General features: G+C 39.3%; 1 protein-coding gene across 1 annotated transcript in view; it reads left to right on the top strand.

The window, feature by feature from the left end:
- The window catches only part of SNAP91 (synaptosome associated protein 91), a 100809-nt gene extending 84093 nt beyond the window's left edge, over nt 1-16716 (top strand). Inside the window, exons 22-30 of the mRNA XM_067467642.1 lie at nt 1048-1131; nt 5178-5321; nt 7728-7877; nt 8797-8827; nt 9290-9389; nt 11278-11358; nt 12516-12617; nt 13322-13424; nt 15279-16716. Of these exons, the coding sequence (XP_067323743.1) occupies nt 1048-1131; nt 5178-5321; nt 7728-7877; nt 8797-8827; nt 9290-9389; nt 11278-11358; nt 12516-12617; nt 13322-13414 (785 nt within the window). The 3' untranslated portion in view covers nt 13415-13424; nt 15279-16716. The remainder of the gene's footprint in view (nt 1-1047; nt 1132-5177; nt 5322-7727; nt 7878-8796; nt 8828-9289; nt 9390-11277; nt 11359-12515; nt 12618-13321; nt 13425-15278) is intronic.
- The last annotated feature ends 10833 nt before the right edge of the window (nt 16717-27549 follow it).

Genomic DNA, 27549 nt, shown 5'->3' on the forward strand with positions numbered 1-27549 from the left:
CTATATTTGATGGCTGGCTGATAGATGCACTTGTCTACCTAATAGGCCTTTTGTTTTCTCCTACAGTTGGAAAAAAAACATGTGGTTGGTATTCAGGACCACGTGTCTCTTTCTCCTGTGGTCCTTTCTAAATTATGGTTGTTTTCTGGGCCAAGAGGAGAATACTTTGGAAAGGGAAATAGTGGGGAGTATGCACACTGTGTGAATGGGTATGTATGAGAAAGTGAGTGAATCATCAAATGATGAGATGAATAAAGGATGATAAAGGGCTTCCCAATTTTGGAATTAGCAATCTCCATCATCAGTTTCTTTCAAGGAAATGTGGGCCTACATTTGAGAATGGTTGCCCATCCCCGATCTTGATTCTAACAGAGTAATTTGTTCTAGATTAGCATCTGCAGGGGATTTCCCATTATGGGAGTAGAAATGGCTTTAATCTGACAGTGTTTTTCCTCTATCTGAAGCAGTACTAGGTGGCTGAATAAGACTGTAGACATAAACTTACTGGAAGTAAGTTCCACTTAAGACAATGGGACCTATTTCCCAGCAGATGTATATTGTGCAGAGGACATTTATTTGTACATTTGCATGTTTCAGGTCTCTTAATCATCTTAGAGTAATATGGATGGCCATTTATCAAGTGGTGACTTAATCACCTTGTAAGTGGTTGTCCCTATTGTTGTGCCAAGTTTTGAAAATAATATTATTGTATCTCTGAATTTCTAATCAGATGTAGAAGTGAGGGGAAACTTGCCTTTGGTAGGACAATATGTATACATACCTGATTTACGAAATGATTTTACATGTATACTTTTGCAAGAAAGTCTTACCACTTCATAAAACAATCTATATATGAATCCCTTTCCCTTTGATCTGGAAGTGCTGCTATAACATATGAAACTTTACTGTGGTCATTGCTATTCAGCCATGAAGAAGTGGCCTTCTGTTTTTAATTCATGGTTATGCCCCTCCCCCAACTAATACATTAATATCTTGGTTGTTTAAATTCTCTTGCCTTTTATTGCTGCCTTATGGAACAACCTGTAGATGCTTTTGGAAGTAATGCTCCTGAATCCCAACCTGCAACCCAAGCTGCTTCTAGCGCCTCTGCTGCTGCTGATCTGTTGGCGGGTAATGAAAAATAATGACATACTGTGCTTAATAGGGCAAGGTGGATGGGTTTTACGTTGGCTGCATGTAAACTAACATTTCTGTACTCCACTGATGCTGGACAACCGTCCACAGGCTCAGGAGGCTTGCCATTTGCTGTATTAGGAACATGTTTCTAAGCAAATACGTCCCTGCAATAGATAGCATAGCATTGCAAATAATTGATGTATGACTAATTTTTTAGTGTGTTCCAAATATATGGGTAAGTGGTCAATATCTTGTGCTGTGTGAGAGACAGAGGTAATCCTAAATTCCTTGGAGAAGAGGAACAGAGGAATAAAAGATTAGCAAAACAAAATATTAGCAAACAAAATACCTTTTGGAATAGGTTGTATTATTTGAGGTAAAGGTGCAGAAATAGGAATAGACCTGAAGTAGCATATGTCAGAAGCATAAAGCAACTTCACCTTTTCAAAATGTCGTCTGCAATGGTGTTTTTTCACCAGAAGAACAGACATCTCTGGCAAATCAAATTTGCCCTTCTCTCAGCAAACGTGTATGTACTCCTCAAATTTATTCAAAACGTTTGGGGAACCATTTAGAGCAAATTTTGGAAGATACAGGAGGGAGAAAAAGAAGAGAAACTCCAGCTGTGCAAGTGTGAATCTTTTCTTCTCTAAGCATCTAATGGTTTTCAGACATTTTGTGCTAATGCTGACTCTTACAGTTGAATTGTACTAGTGTATTGTTATTTTATATAGCAAGCAAAAATGTTATTGACTTAGCTACATACTTCTATGATGTTCTATTTATAATTATAATATATAAATGTAATGTGGTTATAACTAAATTAACAGTGTACTTGATTTTTCAAATATATTTAGATATTTGTCAATTATTATTATTATTATTATTATTATTTTATATCAGAAGCACTACATTTGTCAATTAACTCTGGTTACTTTGTGAGTGAAGATATTTACCCTTTATTTATTTATTACCCTTTACCTTATTTATATCCCGCCTTTCTCTACCCCGAGGGGAACTCAAGACGGCTTACAATCGCACCTCCATGGTACCTTAAAACATACCACATCAGTTAAAACATAAGTTAAACATTAAAACATAGGTATAATAAAAATACATTTCAATGAATCACATCATCCAGATCCATAGTCTAAAGGCCAGTCCATAGTCAAATTGCACCCTTTCCCTGTTGAGTCAATGTTCTAAAAAGCCAGAGAAATGAATTTTACATAAAAGCATAGAATTGTAGAGTTGGAAGTTTCTCAATGCAGGATCTCCAGCTAAAGCATCCCCAGCTGGTAGATGTCCAGCCTCTTTTTGGAAACGTTTAGAGAAGGAGATCCCACCATCTCAAGATAACTGGAGTCAATCCCACTATCAGCAGTTTCCTTCTCATGTTCAATCCAAATCTATTCTCTGTTAACCTAAAATCATTAGATTTAGTTCTGCCCTCTAGGGTGGAACAAAGCTACCCTTCCTCTCTGTAGAAGCCCTTAAAGCAGTGGTTCTCAACATGTGGGTCCCCAGGTGTTTTGGCCTACAACTCCCAGAAATCCCAGCCAGTTTACCAGCTGTTGGGATTTCTGGGAGTTGAAGGCCAAAATATCTGGGGACCCACAGGTTGAGAACCACTGCCTTAAAGTATCTAAGGAGTGTGATCATGACACCCTTCAGTCTTCTCTTCACCAAGCTGAACAAGCCTAGCTCTTTCAACCTCTCCTTGTATGTTTTATTCTCCATACCAGTTATAATTCCCAATGGCTTTCTCATTCCAAATAGTTGATATATTTTTTTAAAAAAAAAACATGAGGCATCTCAGGACTAACTGCAGAGACTATTATTTCCCTTGACTTGGAAACTTTAGTTCCAGTCAAGGGAAGTAATGTTAATGCAAGCCAAGATAGTATTTGCCTTCTTTGTTGCTGAATTAAACTCCTGACTAATGTTTATAGTAAAAAATAATCCCAAGGTTGTATTCACATGGCAGATGACATTGTGACTTTGTTTTATTGTTTTAATTAATGCTATATGTATTGGTTTAAAGACTGTTTCGTATTTGATTGTGTTATATTATTGTAATTGTAATATAGCGGTCTTGCACCGTTACTAATGTAAGCTGTCCTGAGTCCCCCTTCAGGGATAGAGAAGAGATGGGGTACAAATGCCAGAAATAATAATAATGATGATGTAGTGTTACTGAACAACATAACCGCCATCCCATATCTATGTTTTTTCTTCCTAAGTGTAAAATTCTACATTTGTTTCTGCTGAAGTTTATTTTATTTTGTTTCATTCTTAGGTATTTCTTTCTTTTCATATTATTATGACTTTTGTTTTCTGTACTTTTTGGTACAATGAGAAGAGTGGATGTTTGTACCATTGTGTATTGACTAGGAAGTTATTTTATAGTATGGCTTATAGCAAAAATATATACTGTTCACTCTATTCCTTGCTTCAGGATGTAAACAGTTTTAGTTCCAATTTTAGTTCCAAATTCTCTTGCTTTGTTATAAAAAAAGGGATGGAAATAACTTTGGATTAGTCAGAATAATTGATGCTAAAAAGGAGCAATAGTGGATGAATCCCTTGATCGAATATTCACTCTTCTATTTTTTGGTTAATTTTAAATGTTAATCTGCTTGCTGGACAATGTCCACCTAAGGCAGTTAACACTATAAGTGCATTGTATGATCAGTATCTCCCTCATCTCTTCTGTAAAGATGAATGTCTATTGTGACAAAATAAATATATTTGCTATGGGCTGGGAGGGGGGATCTGTGGTCCCTTCTCTTCATCACTGGCCAGGCAAGGAGCAACGGGCAACAAATGAATATGAAATAAATGCTCAAGCTTTTTACTCCCAAGTAGAACATCATTTGGCAAGAAGGGGCATGACTTTAATTGTACAAACAAAGAATAGAGGTACTGTCCAGCTCACATGTCAGCAGTGTCTTCATCGCAATGAGAGTGATTAATCTATTCTGGGTGTTATTGTTGCTTCTGTCTCATGTGCTCCAAGTGAATCAGTCTTCTGCCTTTACCAGACAAAAATACAAACCAATTTGAAGGAACAGTGAGAGAAGCAGCAGTAAAATCCAGTGAGGCTTTGTGGCAGCAGTCCCATTTGGCTTCTTGATTGGCAATAAAAATCCAAAGACTTAGTTCAAGTGGCTCGTGCACCTTTTATTAGACAGGACTTATTGGATAGCCTACTGTCACCTTCTTACCAGTCCGTCCCCTCCAAAATCTGGGGAAGATGAAAAGGGGAGGAGTGAGAGAAATCATTCACAAGAAGTGAGATAGTACACAATTCTAAACCATGAAACTGTATTCCTTAATAGCTATCAGCCCTTGATAAGAATAGTAATGTAAAGATAAAGGTTTCCCCTTGGCATTAAGTCTAGATGTCTTCTACTCTGGGGGGTGGTGCTCATCTCCATTTCTAAGTCGAGCCAGCCTTGTCCGTAGACGCCTCCAAGGTCATGTGGCCAGCATGACTGCATGGAGCACCATTACCTACCCTCCAGAGTGATACCTATTGATTTACTCACATTTGCATGTTTTTGAACTGCTAGATTGGCAGAAGCAGGGGCTAACAGCAGGAGCTCACTCCTCTCCCTGGATTCAAACCACTTTCAGTCAGCAAGTTCAGCTACCCTGCGGTTTAACCTGCTGTGCCACCCATTAAGGAGGAAAGGAAAATAGAATAGCTACCTTTTGAGTGGTTAGCAATACAAGCCCTCCATCTTGGAAACATCAAAGGGGTCACTGTTGGGCATTATGTACTCATCGTTGCAATGTAAGCACAATCAGAGTTCTATCGGTTGTCATTGTGATGTGCTTCCACATTTCAAACAGTGAAAATAATCTCTGGGACATCTCCTCCCAAAAGCTGGATATGTAATATTGATATTGGTCAGGAAAGAGAAAGGGATGGAGCTGAAAAGTTATGTCAAGCAAGGTGTCATTTGTATGTATGTGAGAGAGTTGCTTATGTGCAGCTGATACTTTACTGTTTCTCTTTCTCTCGTTTCTTAAAGGCTTTGGAGGTTCTTTCATTGCTCCATCTCCCTCGCCTTCCCCCGTTACACCAGCTCAGGCAAATATACTACAGCCCAATTTTGAAGCAGCTTTTGGTGCATCCCCTTCTCCTTCCCCTGGTGGTACTTCCTTTGATCCCTCGGGTGAGTGAACAATTCCTGGGCATTTCTAGGACAACATGCTTCCTTCTTTCCTAAAAATGTGACGTTTTAAATTTTCCCCCTGATGTGCAGAGGGCATTTAGAAGTTCTTGAATGTATAAATCCCTTTCTGTCTATGTTTCTCTAAAACGGATAGACTTTTTGTGACCTAGTTCCAGTTTATAATTTGAACAAAAGTTTCTTCCATTCAGTTATCTTCTGTAGGATTTCAAGATAGATCAAACCAAGTGCACATCAGCTCCTTTTGCATGTGCTTGATATGCATGCTTGTTTTTTTTAAAAAAAACTCCTATGACCACAGACACTTTGTACTGTGCGTTCAGTATATCGATATGTGTTTTTGCTATTGTCGCTGAGCCTTTCCCGAGCGTGCATGGCGCCCAAAATGATAATATTACGGACCTCCGGGACAGTCTTCCCTTGACACAAAGCTTAACTTTTCATCACTGCTCTGTCGTTTCTGTTTGTATCTCTTTTCATTCTATACTTCCATGCTGGGGCCTTGCTACAAATTTGCAATTTGGGTGAGTTCTGCAACAGCAAAAGTAAAAAACAAAAAACAAAAAACCAAATATTTCCGTATTGCTTTGCTTTATTTAATTGCTTGCCAGAGCATAGTACAACTCTGCTTATTAAGGTTAGCATGCACACCTGATGTGGATAGTTGTAGTTACTACGTATATTGGTCTCAATTAGAAATCATTACCTAATTAGGTTTAGAGGGGCAGTAATACACTGGGTTCTGGTACATTTCTAAAGGCGATACCTAAGGCTGGAGGAACTCGGCTAATCCATATGAATATTGAATTCTTCCTGATAAATGAAGCAATAGTTCAATGACTCCATTATTGAAACTGTTTTTACAGTTAGTGGAAAGGAAGAACATACGAGTATGTGATGTGCAGAATATTATTTATTTATTTACCCTATTTATACTCTGCCTTTCTCTACCCCAAAGGGAACTCAAGGTGGCTTACATACGGCAATTATCCAATGACTTATACACTTGCAACATTAAGCTTAAAATCCATTGAATTAAAATTAATACATATTAAAAAATTTAAAATACATTCAATATTAAAACCATGCCCAAAAATCATAGTTGAGGCCATTCCATAGTCATTGTACATATTCCAATTATATTATATTATTGCACTGCTTCTCTGAAGGCTTGTCCCAGAGCCTGGTTTTTACTCTCCTTCTGAAGGCTAGGAGGGAGGGGGCTAATCTAATGTCACTAGAGAGGGGGTTCCACAGCCGAGGGGCCACCACTGAGAAGACCCTGTCTCTCATTCCCATCAGTTGCTCTTGCAAAGAAGGTGGGACCGAGAGCAGGGCCTCCCCAGAAGATCTTAATCTCCTAGGTGGTTCATAGGGGGAGATATATTCGAACCGGTAAACCAGGCCGGAACCGAATAGAACTCTTCTTACAGTTATTTTTCCCATGTTTTCATAAAGGCAGAAGTAACATTTAAAAACATAAATATTGCAGAAGATCAGTGGTCTTTCTGACCAAGGAGTTCTTATCACAAGACACCTTCCTTGGCCTTTTTGCCTTTAGTTTAGTTGTGCATGTGGTGTATTTTGCAGTTAGAGAAAATATTCATTTCATTGAAAAGCATACTTTCTTTCTGATATTACCAATGTGATGTGTGTTTGCATGAATTATCTAAAATGACCCCAAGAAGAATTGTCTATAAATTATTCTGACACATGTTGTGTTGTGATTAGGTGACACAAATACTGGGTGGTTGATACAGAAAAAGTTCAGGGAGACATATTGCAATGTGTAAAATATACAAGACAGCAACCAATCGAATTTTGTCCTATGGTTTCCCTAATTTTTCTCCTTATCATCTGTAGCAGCTACATTTGCAATTGCTCAGATATTGTTACCATTTCCCTCCAGACTCTTGGGAAATTGTCTCAGGGAGAGAGATTAGGAACAAGTTCTATTTAAGCATAGAGGCATCATAATTATTAAATATAAATAGTTTGGTGGGGTTTTTTTTAAGACTGTGACGATTGTCTTGTAATTACTGTTTTGAAGAAAGACCTTGCAATTTCCCATTCCTTAAGACTACAAAAATAATTGTTCATTCTAGAGGATGCTAGAACCAGGCAAAGCTTTCAACAATCCCTAATTGTCCTACAGTTGTTCCAGACAAGATCACATTATATTCAGGATTTGTGTACATTTTGTTGTGTTAGCTCAATAGTAAGCATGCCTTCCATTGGCATTACATTGACATTGGTGTTATGTGATGGTATTAAGATCTTTAGTGATTTGTGTGTGTTACAGAGTTCATGGTTTAACCATATACATATGTGTTCCCTCAAGATTACATGTAGGACTTCCCTAAACTACTGCTCTTCTTAAATCTTCAGTGTTTGATGGTTTAGGTGACCTTCTTATGCCAACGATGATGCCATCTGGTCAACCTCTCCCAGCTTCCGGCACGGGCGGTGCTCAAGCTTCAGCTGCAACCAAAGGAATTGGAGGCGATCTTGATTCCTCGCTCGCAAACTTAGTAGGAAGTACGTGGGAAATGCTGAAAATGATTTTTTATGTCCTATGATAAACTCTACTAATCTGCCAGACCTGGGCCATAAGGTCTTCATGTAGCAGGCATTTTTCAAGGCATCAGTTGTCTCTTTCAGAACGATTGCAGAAGTCTGTGTATAGGAAGACAAAGAGATTAGCTTTTCCTTTGTTCTGGAACAGGAAATCCCTGCTCTCATCCTGAATTTGACATTCAGCTGCATGATTTTATCCTGCTGACTTAGCTTGTTGTATAGCAAGTAAGGTAACTATGTTTTTTAAAAGAGAGTAAATTGTGAAAACCCATAATCCAGACCCTAAGTGAAAAGTCCAAAAAATGAACTTGGTGATTTTTTGATTGCAAGTTGATGCCATCTTAAAATAAGTTTTACTTTCAGTTGTGCTTTGTGCATTGAGAATTTAAGAATTGGTTCAATGTAATCAAAATTACATTTAGCAGGCAGGATTTTTTTCTTTTAATATTTATGTGTTGTTGGGTAATTCCATGCTTATGTTGCTGTTACTGTTATTTTTTGTTCATGTTGTGACTCTGTATGTTTTGATGTCGTTGCTTGGAAACCGCCCTGAATCCCTCTGAGGAGACAGAGTTTTATTATTATTACTATTATAACTTATAAGAAAATGTTCTGACCAAGGTAGGATTATTAAATTGTATCTTTTTGTTCTGGCAATGCCTGAATTCTATAGAAAACCTATTAGTTGATTGTGCCTGTCCTTGATAGTTCTTAATAGGCAAATAAATGCTGCTTAAGTCAATCAACCTTAGTAACTCACTGGCTCAAAAAAGACCTGATACACATGGTTTTGACAGAGCATATTTATCTGTGAACTGGCAACTAATTATACTGTTTGTTACATTAAGCATGTTTTCAAATTATGTATTCATCTTTGCAGATCTTGGAATTTCTGCAACTGTATCAAAGAAGTAAGTAACCAGTGAAATCAATGTTCCAGATATTTCTGTTTTTCATAGCCTTGCTTTTCATTTCTGTTTTTCATAGCCTTGCAAACCTCTTATCATATTATGGTAATTAATTATTCAATAATAATAAAGGAGAGATTGTCTATCTCCAGTATAGTTCTAGATCAGGCAGGAGCAAACTTCAACCCTCCAGGTGTTTTGGACTTCAACTCCCACAATTCCTAACAGCCAGTAGGCTGTTAGGAATTGTGGGAGTTGAAGTCCAAAACACCTGGAGGGCTGAAGTTTGTCCACACCTGATCTAGATCATGAAACTTGGCACAAATTAGTCTGCAGTACCATCTTCAGTCACTAGTCCTCATCATAAGGGAATCATAGAGGTGGAAGAAGTTTCCTGTTACTCCTCGTTTCCTGTGTTGCCTCTTTGTAGATTAATAGCAGCATGCCTGTCATTGCCTCTTTTAGGGGAGACCTTCAGTGGAATGCTGGGGAGAAAAAGTTAACAGGAGGAGCAAACTGGCAACCAAAAGTAGCACCTGCAACGTGGTCAACTGGTGGCTCAATGGTACGTAATGTAACTGGATGCTTCAGATCTGCAGATAATTCTATATCAAGTATGTGGAGTTGGCCCTCCACATGTTTTAACCCAAGATGTTATCTCAGGTTAAAACAATGAAGTAAAGATATAGGTTTCCCCTTGACATTAAGTCTAGTCGAGTCCAGTTCTGGGGTGTGGTGGTCACCTCCATTTCTAAGCCAAAGAGCTGGTGTTGTTCATAGATACCTTCAAGGTCACATGGCCGGAATAACTGCATGAAGCACGGTTACCTTCCTGCTGGAATGGTACCTATTAATCTACTCACATTTGCATGTTTTCAAACTGCTTAGTTAGAAGGTGGGGCTAACAGCGGGAGCTCACCCCACTCCCAGATTTGAACTGCCTAACTTTTGATCAGCAAGTTCAGCAGCTCAGTGGTTTAACCTGCTGCACCACCCAGGGCTCCACCAAGGTTAAAACAATAGCATTTCTTAACCCCCCCCCCTTTTTTTTACAGAAGATCTGCACCCCTAACATTTTAATGCAGACTACTGTAGTATCACAGCACTAAATCCCTAAAAAAGTCAATATTATTGTCAATATTATTGTCTTGTCTATTGCAAAACATAAAGTGTGCTTTTACTAATTTTATGCCATGTTTTAAAGGAAATGTATATTCCATCCTGTTATTGTTTCAATAGCACTGTTATCGTATCACATATTTTAGCAGCATGTCACTGTCAAGTGGGAACATACTTTGGTTTTTTGCCCAGTGCAGTGTGAAGTCTCTGCTGTCGTGATTTCCAGGATTAGGCTGTTCCTAGTGTCAATTATAGCACAACAACTAGTCAGCAACTGAAAAATCTGAAGCTATAAAGCACAGGGGGCTTGTATTTGAGCAGCTTAGCTATTTGTAAGAAAAAGAATATGCACAGTTTTAAGAAAGTGCAATACATATAGTTAAATATTACAAATGTTTTCTTCCTCAACATGAAGTTTTTTCCCCCCATTGGTTAACAATAGTGTGCCTTTCTTGTATCAGGGTGTATTTTTTTTCTTTACCAGAAAGGTTGGAAAACTGTTCCAGCCTTTTGTTATGACAGGAATTGGTAAATGCATTTTCTACCTTGTGACTGAGAGGCAAGCAGACTGTCAAAACAAACAGAAAAACTACAAAGTGGCTGTAAATCCACCTCTATGTTGGTGGCACAGTGTGTTAAACCCATGAGCTGCTGAACTTGCTAGCTGAAAGGTTGACAGTTCAAATCTGGGGAGTGGAGTGAGCTCCCACTGTTAACTCCAGCTGGTAGCCCCAGCTTCTGCCAACCTAGCAGTTTGAAAACATGCAAATGTGATTAGATCAATAGGTACCACTCTAGGGGAAGGTAACAGTGCTCCATGCAGTCATGCTGGCCACGTGACCTAGGAGATGTCAATGGACAGTGCTGGCTCTTCGGCTAAGAAATGGTGATGAGCACCACTAGACTTAATGTGAAGTGGAAACATTTATTTACCTTTACCTTGGGAAAAATGTGCATTTTTAAAATATTCAGTGATTGCAGCTTATTCAAAAGACAAACTGTTGCTTCTGAAGCCTTTCGGGCGAAGCAATTCACTGGGACACTAATTTAAGTACAGTTGATTTTTATACACATTGGATAGTTTTGCAATCCCCTTTTCAGTTCACTGCCTTTTGCTTTAATTAGTCCTGTTTGATACCATTTCTTTTAATATACCTCTGGTGTGTGTGTGTGCTTGTAGTGTAACCCCTGGTAATATAGCTCCTCACATTTTACTTCTTACAAGATTAAAATTAGGCTGAAGTCTTATATCTGCTTACCTGGAATGAAACCTTTTCATGTGGTTGGGTTGTTGCACTATTTTTAGAAATTCTGTAATCCCTTTTGGTTTCTAGGCAGGATCCACACCTCCAGCAGGTGCTGCTCCTCCTGCACCCGGTGCCGCTCCTGCACAGCCTGGGCCAGGATTTGGAATGGTAAGGGACATTTTGTAAGCTACTCACACTTATTTGATTACTTACAGATCAGTTTGCAACTGTGTTTCTCTTCTCTTCGTGTGCTTTGCCTCCTTTTAAAGTTATGTATAAGCAAGGCATTATGTTCTGGTTCTTTTTTAAAAAGTCAAGATTCTGTCCTGGGATAAGCAGAAATCACCCATTTACTTATATGCAATTTTGCTTAATTTAGCTAGTTTGCATATGGGTCGAGGGGACAGAAATTATAGGTTTTCCATTGGCATCCACACAGCATGGCTTCCCCCATCAAGCAATGACCTTTGTCTATACGTCTGACATTAAAAAAAGACAAAAACAAGACATAATTTCAAGCATTTCTCACACCTTTATGATTCTTCTTTAAATGTTGAGAGCATCAAACAGGTTCCTTTTAGAAAGGGACTCTCCTAATCAGTGGTTTTCAACCTGTGGGTCCCCAGGTGTTTTGGCCTACAACTCCCAGAAATCCCACCCGGTTTACCAGCTGTTAGAATTTCTGGGAGTTGAAGGCCAAAACATCTGGGGACCCACAGGTTGAGAATAATAATAATAATTTAATAATAATAAATAGTTGGATAATAATAATAAACAACTTTATTTATACCCCGCCATCTCCCCAAAGGGACTTGGGGCAGCTTACATAGGGCCAAGCCCAGCAATACAGTGAAGGCCAAAATATCTGGAGACTCACAGGTTGAGAACAACTGCTCTGGATGCTGATATCTATTTATCTGTTTGTAGGATATCTGTCTATCTATATATCTGTCTGCCTGTCTATCTATGTCTATCCATGACTATGATTCATACCGCAAAAGTATAGAACCTTTGTTCCTTGAGATGTCATATTCTGATTCCAATCATCCTCAGTCAGCATGACTAGTGGTCAAGGATGTTGAGGGTTACAGTCCAGGAACATTTAAAGGACTGCAGGTTCCCCACTCTGACACTGGATAATGCACAATCCCTGCAAATAGTATAAATGAGGGTGGAATTAATTCTTGTCCAGTTCAAATCAAACTCTGCCTCTTGTGCTCAAAGGATAACCTATAGCACTGACTGTTATGCTGTGGCCTTGGTGATCCGGAAGCATGCTGTGTTTATACTGCAGGCCCCATTCATTGTTCTCTAATCCTTTCCAGCCACCTTCTGGAGCAGGTGTTCCAATGATGCCGCAACAGCCTGTGTATGGACAGCCAATGATGAGGCCACCATTTGGAGCAGCTGCAGGAGCTGGGGCACCGGTAACAGATCAGGACTTACAAATATAACTTAATGAAAGAGATATTAGCCAAACTGTTTTACTCCCTACTGCCACTATCATCATGTAGATTTTGTCTTGTCATAGATCCAAAAGGATCTCATTTGAAACCACTGCTCCAGAAAAGGGTGTATGTGCAAATAAAATACAACATACATATTCATGAGGGATACATTTCTGAATTTACCGTGGAAACAGAGAAAACATGTGTTGTCGAAGATTTTCATGGCTGGAGTCACTGGGTTACTGTGAGTTTTCCAGGCTGTATGACCATGTTCCAGAAGCATTCTGTCCTGAAGCCATACAGCCCGGAAAACTCAAAGCAACCCAGAGAAAGCATGGATAACTGTGAACCTTATTGAAAGGACTGACCGGAAGTTACTATAGAGTTGTCCTGGAGGACCTAGAAAATTTCTTGAGAGGTATCCTCTCTAGGACTTCGATAGGTCCTCCAGGGAGACTGTGGTAACATCTAGAAGAAGCTGGTCAGATCCACAGGGTGGTCATCCAGGAGCTTGTTGTGTCTGTACTGCAGACACCATTAAATAACATAGAATCATATGGGGGATCTAGACAATTCCTAGAAGACTTACTTTGTTGGATGCAGGTAGATGTCCATCCTCATGTCTCTCTCTCCCTTCCTTCTCTCCTTCCTTTCTGTTCTTGCCTGATGGAAAACCTGTGAAGCTGTCTCCAAGCCCCTCACCTGCTGCTCAGAGTCCCAAGAAACCTCCATCAAAGGATCCATTAGCAGATCTTAACATCAAAGATTTCTTATGAACTATTTAAGGTATGGAATTGCTTCTTCTAAGCTCCATTAGAGTATCATCAAGTTCCATTCCTCTCTGGAAGTTTAGATGTCACTGTAAGCATTTTAATTTTGAAGGTTTTTAATACTTGCTAAACATTGGTTAAAATTTCATTTTTATCTGCACAGTCAATTTTAATTTTAGTTCACTGAAATAAACCTCACTTCTTTTCTCTTGCCGCGACTGCACAGCACAGTGCTTACCCCTTGCAAACATTGTACAAGAGGATGTGGTGCATTTTGTCTAAATACACCAATATATAGACAGACAAAGAGCAAAACTAGTGGTAGTTCAGTGTAAATGTTGAGAAAATTGAATATTTTCTCCAATGTGATCATTGCGATTTTAAATAATTCATAGTAGAATATTTCTTAATAATTAAGAATAATTAGTTAAGGGAATAATTGAGCAGATTTCTTTCACTAAATAGATCTATTGCATAAGTCTTGTCATTCCCCCTGCTTAATATTGACTCCTTAACTATTACGTAGCAGAATTTTAGTAACATGTCTATTTAAATAATAGATTTGTCCTGCCCATGTTACATTTGATTTCAGTCATCCTTTGACACCTTGCCATTCTGGATAGAATTTCAGTAGTTGCGACCCATCATTTCCACAGTATTTTCTACCACACTTATTTGCTCCGAATTTTTTTGCATTGAACTTAAACTATTATTTATTTATTTATTTACTTCATTTGTTGACCGCCGTTCTCAGCCCTAGGGTTGTTCCAGCCAGAGTTTAGTTTATTCAAATGGGTTAGATCCTATCCAAACTCATTCAGAAGAATCTTGTAATCTGAATTTTCAGAAAACACGTTGAAAGGTATTTATTATTTTTAGGAACTGCTCTTTCAGGGGGAATACATGATATGATTATAGTATTTGCATGAAGATATAATTTCTTGAAATTTCTCTATATATCTGTGAGTGTGGTAGTTCACACCCTAGTTACTTCCTGCCTGGACTACCGCAACACTCTCTACGTGGGGCTGCCTTTGAAGATAGCTTGGAAGCTGCAGTTAGTGAAGAGATCAGTGGCCGGATTGTTAAGTGGAGTGCCATACTGTGAGAGGATGACTCCCATGCTGCGGCAGCTCCACTGGCTGCCAATCTGTGTCTGGGCTAAATACAAAGTGCTGGTCACTACCTATAAAGCCCTAAATGGTTCAGGCCCAAACTATTTCCAGAATTGCCTTGCAATCTGAGGAGGAGGCCCTTCTCTCAGTCCCACCCCATCTCAAGCATGGCTGGTTGGAACGAGAGATGGGACCTTCTCTGTGATCGCTCCCCACCTCTGGAACTCCATCCCAAAAGAATTAAAAACTGCTCCCTCTCTTTCAAAAAACTGCTAAAATCCCACCTATGCACCTTGGCGTATGGAGTGGAGGAAGACTTACATGCCCGACTTATACTTTTGCCTAGATATGTTACATCTTATTTTGAAACTGGAACTGACTTAAGCCTGTTGGTTTTTGCACATCATGTCATCTTTTTATATCAGTTTTAGCTTTTGTTTTTTGTTTAGTGTTAAATTTATATTCACTATTATATCCATATGGATTATTTAAGTTCTTACTGTCAGTTACTTTGTTTGCTATTAAGTTTAAAGTTAGGTTGTTTTTATATTATCCTGATATAATATGTTTGAATGTTTTCCCCTTTTTGGTATTGAATGTTTGCCAAACGTGTTGGTAACCAACCTGAGTTCCTTTGGGGAGATAGGGCCGTTTACAAATAAATTGTTGTTGTTGTTGTTGTTACTATTATTACAATTTCTTTTTGGATATGTTGTTAAATAATTTTGATTATTTCCTTTTCATCTTTCCCCAAGTTTTCTGTCAGGATAACTGAAGATGCAAGTTTGGAATCAACAAAGAAGAGTTTTGTTGCTCAAAAATTTCCAAGTGAGCCGCCACTATCAATCCAACCCAGTGCTTACTCAGACTTCTCTCCTACTTCCAAAACGTGTAGCACAGCTGTGAAAGTGAACATTAGGAATGTGTACTATATTAGTGTTCTCCCTTTTCTCTCTCTCTTTCTCTCTCTTTCTCAGTTTGTGTACTTGGGTTATTATTTATGTGTTTTACAACTTAAACAATGGATGTATGTTTCTGATGCCTTCTTAGTGCTTCTCTGGACCTATTTCAATAGGGACGGATTATGCAGCCGTTGTGTGTGGTGAGCCATTTGGAGCGATGTGTCTGTGTTTCCGGAGGTCTCAATGTAAATAACTGGCAAACCCTCAAAAAATTTTCCCCTTGGAAGCCCAGTTTATCTTGTATATCTGTTATACAAAACAATAGTGTGGTGATGATATCAGGTAGTAAGAAAAGCACTCTTCAATCCTACGGACTCTTTTTTGGTGTGGAATACAGTTTTTCCCCAAATGCAGAACTCTCGATTTGTTGTGGGATATGTTTTATTTTTGTGGCGATGTACATGTTAAGTTTAAATTATAATTCAAAGTAATATAAAGAAAAAAATCTTATATCAAATTGCTTCAAGAAGAGTTAAGAAGAGAGCAACTTCTTATATTGTCTTTTGCTGTCATTAAAAAGGAACAGCTTATTTATCTGTTCTTTTAAATGCACTGAAAAATAAGTGAAAGGGGAGTTTCTTGCCATGCTGATGCAGAAAACCAAAACATAGTGGAGCAAACATTTCACGGATTGTCAGGCTGATCATTGTATCTACTGGCAAATCATGAAAAACTGGTTTTTATTTTATTTTTTTTATTTAGCTTTTACATACATGGGTTAGTTTGGTGCTTCTCTGTATATGCCCTAGTGTTTTTCCATCCCCATTCAGCACTATGTATTTTCTGTACTGTCTGTGATTAGAGGTCACACTAAACTGGAAAACTGCACCTTTAATTGTAAACAAGCAAACACAAATGGTGTTCTTTTAACATTTTAGTTTGTTCTCTCATACTGTTCGTGCTGATGGCTTGGCTTAAGATTTTTGACTCCTTAATAAGGTCACTGTTGATCAGTGTTACAAGTGGCTTGGCAGCTCTTTGTAAAAGCATATTAGGTTGGAAAGATGTTCACCGAAGTCTTTCAAATTAACTATTTAATCAATATATGGTACCATTTTAAAGAAGTGGTTGTAAACTGAATTTATTGTGGGGATAAGATACACTGTAATAACAGAGAGTTAGAGAGAGAATTTCAAAATGGGTTTTCTTTGTATTTTGTTTTGAGAAAAACCCAGTGCATGTATACCCCTCTTGAGATGCAATAAAACACCTTGATCAAAGTAAGTCCAAACACCAAGTTGTCTCTTTGCATCAGTTGCATTGTGTTAATGACACAGCACAGTTGCTGTTCTGAAAGAGTTCTGAAATAATATAACACACAAATGAGCTTTTTCATATCAAAACTACACAGTAATATCCACTACAACTAAATTACAACTAAGTTACTGTTTTAAAGAAGAACGAAGAAAACACTCAAAAACAGAAGAAAAACTAAAGCTTTCTTTTCTCTGATGGTTGTTATACTTTATTTGTCTACTCCAGGTATGGGTAGACAAATAAAGACCCATTGCCTTGGGCTCTTTTCTCAGGCCCTTCTTTCTCTCGCCATCCTATTCTTCCTTCCTTCTCTCTTTCCTTCCACCTTCCCTCCATCTCTTCCCTCCTTCTCTCCCTCTTCCTCCATCCCTCTTTCCTTCCCTTCCACCCTTTCATCCCTTTCCTCCTTCCTTCTCTTTTTCCTCCCTCCCTCCATTCCCTTCCACACTTCCTTCCTTCCTTCCTTCCTTCCTTCCTTCCTTCCTTCCTCCCTCCCTCCCTCCCTTCCTTTCTTCCTTCTCTTTTTCTTTCCTCCTTTCCTCCTAGAGGATGTTTACCTGGGAGATGTGAAGGTAGAGAGGGAACATGAGAAAAAGTATCCATTAGACCTTATACTGTCTACCCCTGATATATAATCCTAGAATCCTAAAGCTGGAAGAGACCCACAAGGACCATCCAATCCAACCGCCTGCCGTGCAAGAAGGCACAATCAAACCACTCCCGAAAGACAGCCTCTGAGGAAAAGTCTCCAGAGAAGGAGACTCCACCATACTCCCAGGCAGCCTAAATCACTTTCCAACAGCTCTTACTCTCAGGAAGTTCTTCCTATTCTTTTCAGTCAAATCTCTTTCCCTGCCATTTGAAACCATTGCTTCCTTGAGCCTTGGTATCTAGAAGAGCAGAAAGTCAGTTTTCTCCCCTCCTTCAAAACAGCACATGCTTTTAACTCTTGAAACATGGTTCTCTCCCGTCCACCATCTCATCCTAACAAAGACTAAGCAGAGAAAAGGGCAGGGAGGGGACTTGGGGAGAACCCCCTCACTCTTGCCCCATCCACCCCGCTCCGGCCCATGCCTGCTCTATTCCCTTGAAGTGATGTTATCACAATTCTACTTTAAGAAACGCCGCCAATTCATGAATCCTGCAGCTGATAAATATTATGAAAAAATAATTTAAAAGGTCCATTTATTTCTTTAAAAGTTTCTCCTTAATCGGCATAGCCAATTAAGGCATAGCCAACTCAGAGATTGAAGGAACCAGCCTTTCATCTTGTATCGGGATAACTGGTTCCTTCAATCTCTGAGCATAAACAGTTCCTGCAATAGTTATTTTATATGGTGGCATTCCCACAAATTTTCTGTTTAAATGATCCACTATTCCCAAAAATAAAGTTCCAGTCTCATCTTAATTAATACCTTTCAGTACCAAAGGTATCTGTGTCTAATATGTCTGGACCTTACTGCAAATCCATCACATATGATAAAAATGTCCCAACATTTGGCTTACATTTCTAACATTTGTTAGAGCTACTCTTACACATCTCAAGAGTCTTTCTGGTGTGAAATACCATCTGTACATCATATACAAATTATTTCAAACCATTTTCAAAGTAAACTTCAGACTCTTTGTCTGCACCTTCTGGATTTGTGTACCTATATTTTGAGTCTATTTGCTCATGCAACTTTTCTCTTGTTCTTTCTCCATTCCATATTTTAACAGACATGTTAGTAATCATATGGTTTTCATATAAAGGCAGTAAGTTTTCAAATTATTCTGAAATAATATCTGAAAGCTTGGATGTTTTTAAGTTTGATTTAAAAACGGAAGCAAGTCACACCAAATGCTCCTTTGAGCTTGATGGCATAACAGAATGTTACTCTTATGCCCAAACTTCAGTCTTCTCCATCTCTCAGTGGTTCTCAATCTTTGGTCCTCCTGGTGTTTTGGATTTCAGCTCCCACAATTCCTAACAGCTGGTAAACTGGCTAGGATTTCTGGGAATTGAAGTCCAAAACAACTGGAGGATCAAAGGTTGGTAACCACTAAACTAAAAAAACCAAATAGAAGATGAAGAAGGCCTTTGCCTAAGACTAGATGTCATTGCAATTATGAGTACAATCATCTCATGCCATTCCTTAGGATGTTGGAGATTTCAGCATTGGGAGTATGAGGCATCTGTCATACTGTTCTGAGGGATCTGTGGCAAATCTGCCTAGGGACAGAGCAGCTATTTGTACGATAGGTCAGCTATACATCATTATAGCATTTTTCGTCCACCAGATGAGTTCTGGTACAATTGTGGGGTTGTAATGTTCAGGTGACACAAAGAAACCTTTAAAAACCCAGGGACAAGGCTAAAAATGGTAGCCGTAGGGCAGATGTGGATTCAGCACTCACCGAGAACAGACTGATGGAAGTTTCAAGCAAATGGGGCTATGGGGCCCTTGTGCTTGATTTCGATTCTTGAAGACACGAATGCTCCAAGGTGAACAACTCCATTTAGAGGGACACCCCCTCCCCCCACTTTAATTTAAGGAGGCTTAATTTCCATGCATACCTTGTTATGATTGACAGCATAATCCTATACTATTACTCAGCTCTGTTTAAAAAAATGAAAGAAAGGGGGAAAGTATTGTACATTTGGAGGATTTTGTTTAATATCTTTGGTCAAGTCTAGACTTGCCTAACTTGCATTATCTGGAATAACTGCCTAGATTGAGAGAGGAAAACTTCTTAGCATAGCACTATTTTAATGTGATTTTTTTTTTTTTACAGAGAGCCTAAATTGTGAATGAGTTGACTGTACTTTCCTTTGGTTTTAATTTTCTTTCTCTCTGTCTGTCTCTCTCTTTCTCTCTCTCTTTGTGATAGAAATAGTATCTGAGGGAGTTCAGGGCTACTAAAACAGAAAACACCTTTCCAAAACTACTCTGTGCCGTGCTCTATTCAAATAGTTGCAGCCTATAAGAAGAGCAACATGAAATGAAATACAGTGTTGTCACCTCTGATGGCATGTTGTCACATTTTCTGTTACACAGGTTTAGAAAAAGTAAATTTAAGAAGCAGTTGCAAGAATGTTTGGGTTTCAAATATTTGAATCCCAGCCTGCCCTTTGTCATTGCAATACAGGATGCCAGCTGCCCTCTGGTGGGTATGTAATAACTCTTCCATGTTACAATTTACTATGACACAGTTCAGTATTATTGGTCCGGGGGATGGAAAGAATATTCTCCACTCTTGGTCTCCCAATTGAAGAAGGGGTTTCTTCACCCTCAGGAAAACCAGCTGGGAAAAATAAAGACAGGTGACAAATTTGCAGTGTTCACAACCAAAACTGTTTCGGATTTTTTTTCTGCACAGAAATACAGTGTGTGTTTATGTATGTGTGTCTGAGAGAGAAAAGTGAAATGTTAAGGGGAAGGACCCTGCACGCACGCACACACACATACACACACCCAACACATATACACATATTTTTGCTATAAACAATGGTTTTGCTCAAAAAAACCCACATATTTTGCACATAAACGGTGTTTCAAATTTGTAAGAAAAATCAGAAACTTCACAGGGAAAAAAGTTTCTTGAGACAAATATTGTTTGGGAAAAACTCAAGCTTCCACCAAAAAAAGCATAGGTTTTGCATGAACACAAATCTTCAACATTTTTTTGTGTCAAATTTTCATTCTTCATGAAAATGCAATTTTCATGCTAATAATAATAATAATGTCTTAGTAACCCTGAACTCCCTCAGATACCATTTCTGTCACAGAGAGAGGCCGGGGGGGGGGGGGGGGAGAGAAAATTAAAGCCAAAGTGAATTATTTCAACATTTTGCATCAACTTTATTTATATCCCACCCTATCTCCCAAGGGGACTCAAGGCAGTTTACAACAAAAATTGTCAAATATTAAATGCCCTTAAACAATAACATCCCAAGTGATATTGGAAAGAAGACCCACTTTCCAGAAATGGCTGGATTTTGCCCATAAAACACGATTTCAACATTTTAAAAACTGGCATGTGTTTCTAGGATCAGGAGTCAGAATCATATTGAATTATACAGCTCCAGTCAATTCATCTCCCAATCCCTCATTTACCAGGCAGAAGCTGCTATGATCAAGGGGGACCTGTTTCCCTATTGCCTGGAAGCAGCTGACAGCTGTCCCCATCCCATTGAGACCAGTGATCTCTGTTGGTTCGAGTCCCTGTTGCAACTCTACCTGTAGATTGCTCACTGGATGGGAAGTCTGAAAGGATCGACTAGCTGCTTCCTGAAGGACGGAGACTGGATCCCCATTGAATGCAGATTGTAAGACTTCTATTGTCCCTACATGCAACTTAAACTAGAGGCAACTTTGGATTGGTGAATATAAAAAGTTATGCATACGTAACTTCAGTTAGGCATTTGTGACTCCCCAACCAAATTCGGGACATTGAAAGTGTTTGCTTGAATATTGTTGGCGTTTTCTGCAAAAGTCGTATTTGTATGTAAAACTTGTTTGCGCAAAGCCCAAAACTTCCTTGCGAAAATTATTAGCCCAAATTCCCATTGACTCAATTGGATTTATTTATGTATTGATCTACCATTCCACAATTCATTGAATGCATTCGACCAATAGGATTCCAGACATCTTTTTACAGAAAACTTTCACACAGAAGTGTATTTCTGTACAGACTCATTTCCAGAAATATTTTATTCTGTAGTAGGAAGAAAATTATAGTATAGTCCCATATTAATGAGGGATACATTTCAAGACATACACCCCATGGATGCCTGCAAGAGTGGATAATAGGAAATCCTATATTATGACTATTTTTTAGGCAGAATCCTACCATAAAATCACATTGGAGGGCACAGAGAGGCCCAGAAATGCCTCATGGTGTGTGTGTGTATGAGATATTTTTGGATGAGTGAATGGATGAAAACATTCATGAAAAAGGGTATCATACTATACTGGAATTGGTTATCTTCTCATGGAAGGACAGGACTAACATGAATGTATGGTAGCTTTCCTTGCAAGCTACATTATATGGAAGCAAGAAATCTTGGAACCAGTAGATGGCAGTCTGAAACTTGCTGTGAAATGTTAAACCACAGCAAAACAGCTAAAGTTTTCATGTCCTTATTGAAACCTATTCCTAATTAAATCCCACTTCTTAGATAAACGTAAATAGGCATATGGCTTTAGACAGGAGCTCACCCCACTCCCCAGATTCAAAATGCCAATTTTTCATTCAGCAGTCCTGCTGGCACAAGAATTTAACCCATTTCACCACCGTGGGCTCCTGATTCAAGGATGAAATGACTAGACCAGGGGTTCTCAACCTTCCTAATGCCATGACCCCTTGATACAGTTCCTCATGTTGTGGTGACCCCCAACCATAACATTATTTGTGTTGCTACTTCATAACTGTAATTTTGCTACTGTTATGAATTGTAATGTAAATATCTGATATGTAGGATGTATTTCCATTCACTGGACCAAATTTGACACAAATACCCAATAGGCCCAAATTTGAATACTGGTGGGGTTAGGGGGGATCGATGTTGTCATCTGGGAGTTGTAGTTGCTGGCATTTATAGTCAACCTACAATCAGAGCGTTATGAACTCCATCAACAATGGAATTGAACCAAGTTTGGCACACAGACCTCCCATAATCAACAGAAAATATTGGAAGGTTTTGGTGAGCAATGATCTCAAGTTTGGGAGTTGTAGTTCACCTACCTCCAGAGAGGACTGTGGACTCAAGCAATGATAGATCTAGACCAAACTTGGCATGAATACTCAATATTCCCAAATGTGAAGACTCTTGGAGTTTGAAAAAAATAGGCTTTGACATTTGGGAGTTGTAGTTGCTGGGATTTATAGTTCACCTACATTCAAAGAGCATTCTGAACCCCACCAATGATATAGTTGGGTCAAACTTCCCACACAGAACCCCCATGACCAACGGAATATACTGTGTTTCGTGGTGGTCTTTGGCGACCCCTCGGACATCCTCTTGCAACCCCCTCAGGATTGAGAAACACTGCTCTAGATAATCCATCTTTTCCAGAAAGCCTTGGAGCTAAGAAGCAATTTTATGATCCAACAATTGTTTTTCAAAAAGACAAATAAATATAGATTAAAATAAAAATTGGAGACAAGATGCAACTTTGTCGTGTACTGCAAGAATAGTCCCAAGGGTTTTGGGAGCACTCTCATGTGTGAGTGACTAAACTGGGATCATCAATTTCAATGAAGATTTTTATCCTAAAGGAAAAGGTAGAACTTTGTGAACTTGACATGCAAAATCCAAGTCCTTCATGTCTGCTCGATAACTGTATCCAAGCAAAGATCCGCAACTCCGAGATGCATCCATCCAAACAGCTTTAGAATGGTTAAAACCCTGTGGCAAGAATTCATGTAGCTTAGTAGTTTGTATCTTAGAAACGCTTGAATCTGTGGGCACTTCTCTCCAAAGGCTAATATCATGGCTTAGTTTTATGCTACCCAGTAATTTTAGTGTGGTTTTAATTTTTTTTTAATTTGGCAGCAGTTTCAAGATGGATTAGGTTTGTGCTGAGGTATTTTTAAAAGCTGTTGAAGAACACATGGAATTTACCAACATATTACTTACAGCCTAAGAATTGTCAGCCTTTTTTTGGAAAGAGGTGTGGCTGTTGAAATGTGGCACTTCAAATATAGTCTTCTGTGGATTGTGTAAATTTCCAAGAGGAACAGAAGAGACCATAGTTCAAGTTCTTTATGTTGCCAGTAGATATTAGGCAGTATCATATAAGATAAATGTCTGTGCCTGATATAAGCAGCTGATTTTCTCTAGCTGTTTTATATGGAATACAGGTTTCTCTCTCTGTTTGCACTCCCCTGCCCTTTCACCTTTCAAATATTCTGTATTACAATAATTGCATAGGATTTTTGGCAGTAACATTGTCAAGTTGTCAATACTCAAAGAACCTTATCCTTTATTAAGAAGTGAGGAGACCAAGCAATCCATCATGCCTTTGTATCTGTTCAGGTAAAGCTCTTTCATTCTGTGAGGTGGCCCCATAGCATACCCTCCAATATTTCACAGATGAAATATTGGGCAAGATGGTCAATGAGTGGGTTGTTGTGAGTTTTCTGGGCTGTATGGCCATGTCCCTGAAGCATTCTCTCCTGACTTTTCACCCACATCTATGGCAGGCATCCTCAGAGGTTGTGAGGTTGTTGGAAACAAGGCAAGTGGGATTTATATATCTGTGGAATGTCCAGAGTGGGAGAAAGATATATAAACCCCACTTGCCTAGTTTCCAACTGACCTCACAACCTCTGAGGATGCCTGCCATAGATGTGGGCGAAACGTCAGGAGAGAATGCTCATGGAACATGGCTATACAGCCTGGAAACCTCAGAGCCATCCAGTGATTCTGGCCTTTAAAGCCTTTGACAATACATTATTAATGAGGAAGGACACACATGCATTGGGAGAGATTGCAGGAGGAGCATACTACCCCCTTGTTGTGCCAGCTCCAATGGCTGCCGGTCTACTTCCGAGCTCAATTCAAAGTGCTGGTTTTGACCTATAAAGCCCTATATGGTTCTGGCCCAGCTTACTTGTCCGAACGCATCTTCCTCTATGTCCCACCTTGCAGTTTAAGATCATCTGGGGAGAAGAAAAGGGATAGAAATAACGGAAATAAATAAAATAAATAATTGCAGTGACATGCTTTTGCTTGATCCTATAGGGAAGGGCATCCATCTTTCTCCTCTTGCCACTGCTCAGTTAACTGAGTGCCAGCTCTTTTGGTACTCTGGAGTCATTTTGCAGCAGTTGGAGTAAGCTCATAACAAATTGAAAAAAAATGGAAGGGGGAGAAATAATTGGAACATTTTAAGTGGAAAAAATTGGAATGACAGAGGGTTAAGTGGGACTATCCCTGTCAAATAAGAATAGTTGGAGAATATGCTGTAGGTTTTGTACAAGAAGGTACTCTGGATGACAAGTAAGATTCAAAATATGTAGGCTAGTTGCATGTTGTATGGCAGTGTTAGAATGACCTGGGCAATGTAGATATGTTACCATCATGACCGGAATTCTTTATGGCAGTTATGAAGGTGTAACCTGGAGTTACCCACACAAGTGTGGTACATATTACTGATACCTTTGCAACCCCTAAATTACAGCAATAGATTGAGGATGAGATATAGAAGGAGAAGATGGAAACTGAGACATTTTCAAAACAGTAGGAAAAAATGGAACAAAAGAAGATTGATTGGGCTGTCCCAATCAAGCATTAGGGAGTGCTAATGTTTTATTTATTTTGTTCCAAGTTGATCATATCTGATCTGTGTTTTCAGAATTACTGTTTCTGCTTTTGTTGTTTATTCATTCAGTCACTTCCAGCTCTTCATGACCTCGTGGACCAGCCCACCCCAGAGTTCCCTGTGGGCCGTCACTACCCCCAGCTCCTTAAAGGTCATATCTGGTTGTACTGATCCATTTAGTTTTCATGATAAGAATACTGGGGTGGGTTGCCATTACCTTCCTCAGGGATCGTAATTAGTCTGACCTCTCTGTCATGACCTTCCTGTCTTGGGTGTCCCTTCATAGCATCATTGAGGCACTCAAGCTCCAGCACCACAACAAAGTAACAATCCTTTGCAGGAGCTGGTCATTTGTCTGTTGCCTTGCATTGAATTTCCAAAGCTTCCTGCTAATAACCCCGACAAGCTTGTGTCTTGCTGTTTTGATAGATCAGGGGTCCTCAAACTAAGGCCTGAGGACCAGTTAAGGCCCTCCAAAGTCATTTACCCGGCCCTTGCTCAGGGTCAACCTAAGTCTGAAATGAATTGAAAGTACACAACAACAACAACAATCTTATCTCATCAGCCAAAAGCAGGCCCACACTAATAAGTTTATATTTGTTAAAATCGTTCCTCATTTTAATTATTGTATTGTTTTAAGGTGGTTTTTTGCACTGCAAATAAGATACGTGCAATGTGCATAGGAATTCATTCATGTTTTTTTCAAATTATAATCCAGTCCTCCAACAATTTGAGGGACTGTGACCTGGCCCTCTATTTAAAAAGTTTGAGGACCCCTGTGATAGATACTTTGTGGCTTATCTGGATAATGCTAATGTGGCAATGAAATGTGCTGAATTGCATCTTTTCTGAAACTCATTTTCAGTGAAAAATGCTGGTTATAAGCAAACCTTAATTGTCAGGCACATTCCTTGAATGTATTTGCTGAATCTAAATAGATTCTCTTCATAAGAATAGGAACCTATGGCCATAAATCGAGCAACTGCCTGCTGTGCATTCTCTTGTATCATATAACATATGCTTTATGAAATTATATTGTCTATTGCGACGTCCTCGGTTGTAGACTGCAGCTGCAAAGTTAGCATCCAAATTTAGCTGGAAAAGTAGACTCTAGTATAGAACTGTCCCCAAGTTTTGCAGATGTCTCTTTACCAGCTTCCAGATTCTGAAAAGAACATCTACTGTGGTCTTGACACAGGCAAAGTATATGGCCGTGCCCAGCTGTTAGAAAGCTATGTCATTTAAGGCTAAAGCAGCACTCTGTAACTGATGTGGTTACAGAAGTAGACACAGGGCCCACTTTAGATGAAGTAAACTGCCTGCACTTACAATGTTGTCTCCACCTTGCATGTTAAAATTAAAGGATGCCTTTCCAGTTTACGATTAGTACCGCAGTCTTCTGTTGCCTAACTTTCACTGGCTCCGTGGAGATGTAAGGGTACTACATCTCCGAATCATAGCTTGGCCGTGGGGAGAGTCTTGCGGGTTTATACACACACCCTTCCTTTTCACTTGTGTTACCCCTCCAAAAATTGTGTTTGTTTGAGGGTTTTTTCAAGGTTAACATGTTTTAAATGTTATGTTGGCTTCCAGCAATAAAGAGCTACAGAAGCCAAACCCTAGAACTTCAGAGTAATCACTAGAACAGTGGTTCTCAATGTGCGCCGTGAAGCATACCAAGGGGCTCCATGGTTCCCTCCTCCCCCTCCAAGCTTTCCCCCCTCTTTCCTGCTCCCCCTCAACTGTCTTCCCATCTACCTCACCACCAAAAGCCTTTCCCTCTCAACTCCCTAACTGCCAAAAGCTTTTTATCCTCACCTTCCTCACAGATCCTTTCCCACTCACCTTTCTTGTTTCCACAATCCTCCTTCCCTCCCACTGGTCATTGTGCTTTTCCAGCATGGCAGAAGAGAGTTGAACTGGATGGCCCCTGAAGTTGCTCCTATTACTGAGATAGATAGATACATATATAATATAATATGTATTATATTATATTATATTATATTATATTATATTATATTATATTATATTAGCTGTACCCGCCACGCATTGCTGTAGCCAACCTTTCCCTCCCTCTTTCTCTTCTTTCCTTCTTTCCTTCTTTCCTTCTTTCCTTCCTTCCTTCCTTCCTTCCTTCCTTCCTTCCTTCCTCCTTCCTTCCTTCATTCCTTCCTTCCCTCCCTCCCTCTTTTTGTCCTTCCCTTATTTCTTTCTTTCTCTCCTTCCTTCCTTCTCTTCTTCTTCTTCTTCCCTTCCACCCCCACCTTTTCTTTCCCTTCCTCTTTCTCCCCTTTCTTCCTTTTCTACCTATTCTTGGACTGCAACTCCCAGCAGTCCTCCTGATCAATATACCTACCTACCTTTATCTACCCTATCTATCTGGAGGATTACTTGGAGTTGCAGTCCAGGAATAGGAAATTGGAAATATGCAGGGATTGGGATGCTCTCAAAGAAATCCAAGGAGAAGAAAGCTTGCAGCTTGGAAGCAGTGCATTTGG

The sequence above is a fragment of the Anolis sagrei genome, chromosome 1 (assembly GCF_037176765.1).
Source record: "Anolis sagrei isolate rAnoSag1 chromosome 1, rAnoSag1.mat, whole genome shotgun sequence".
In the NCBI taxonomy this organism is placed as follows: domain Eukaryota; kingdom Metazoa; phylum Chordata; class Lepidosauria; order Squamata; family Dactyloidae; genus Anolis; species Anolis sagrei.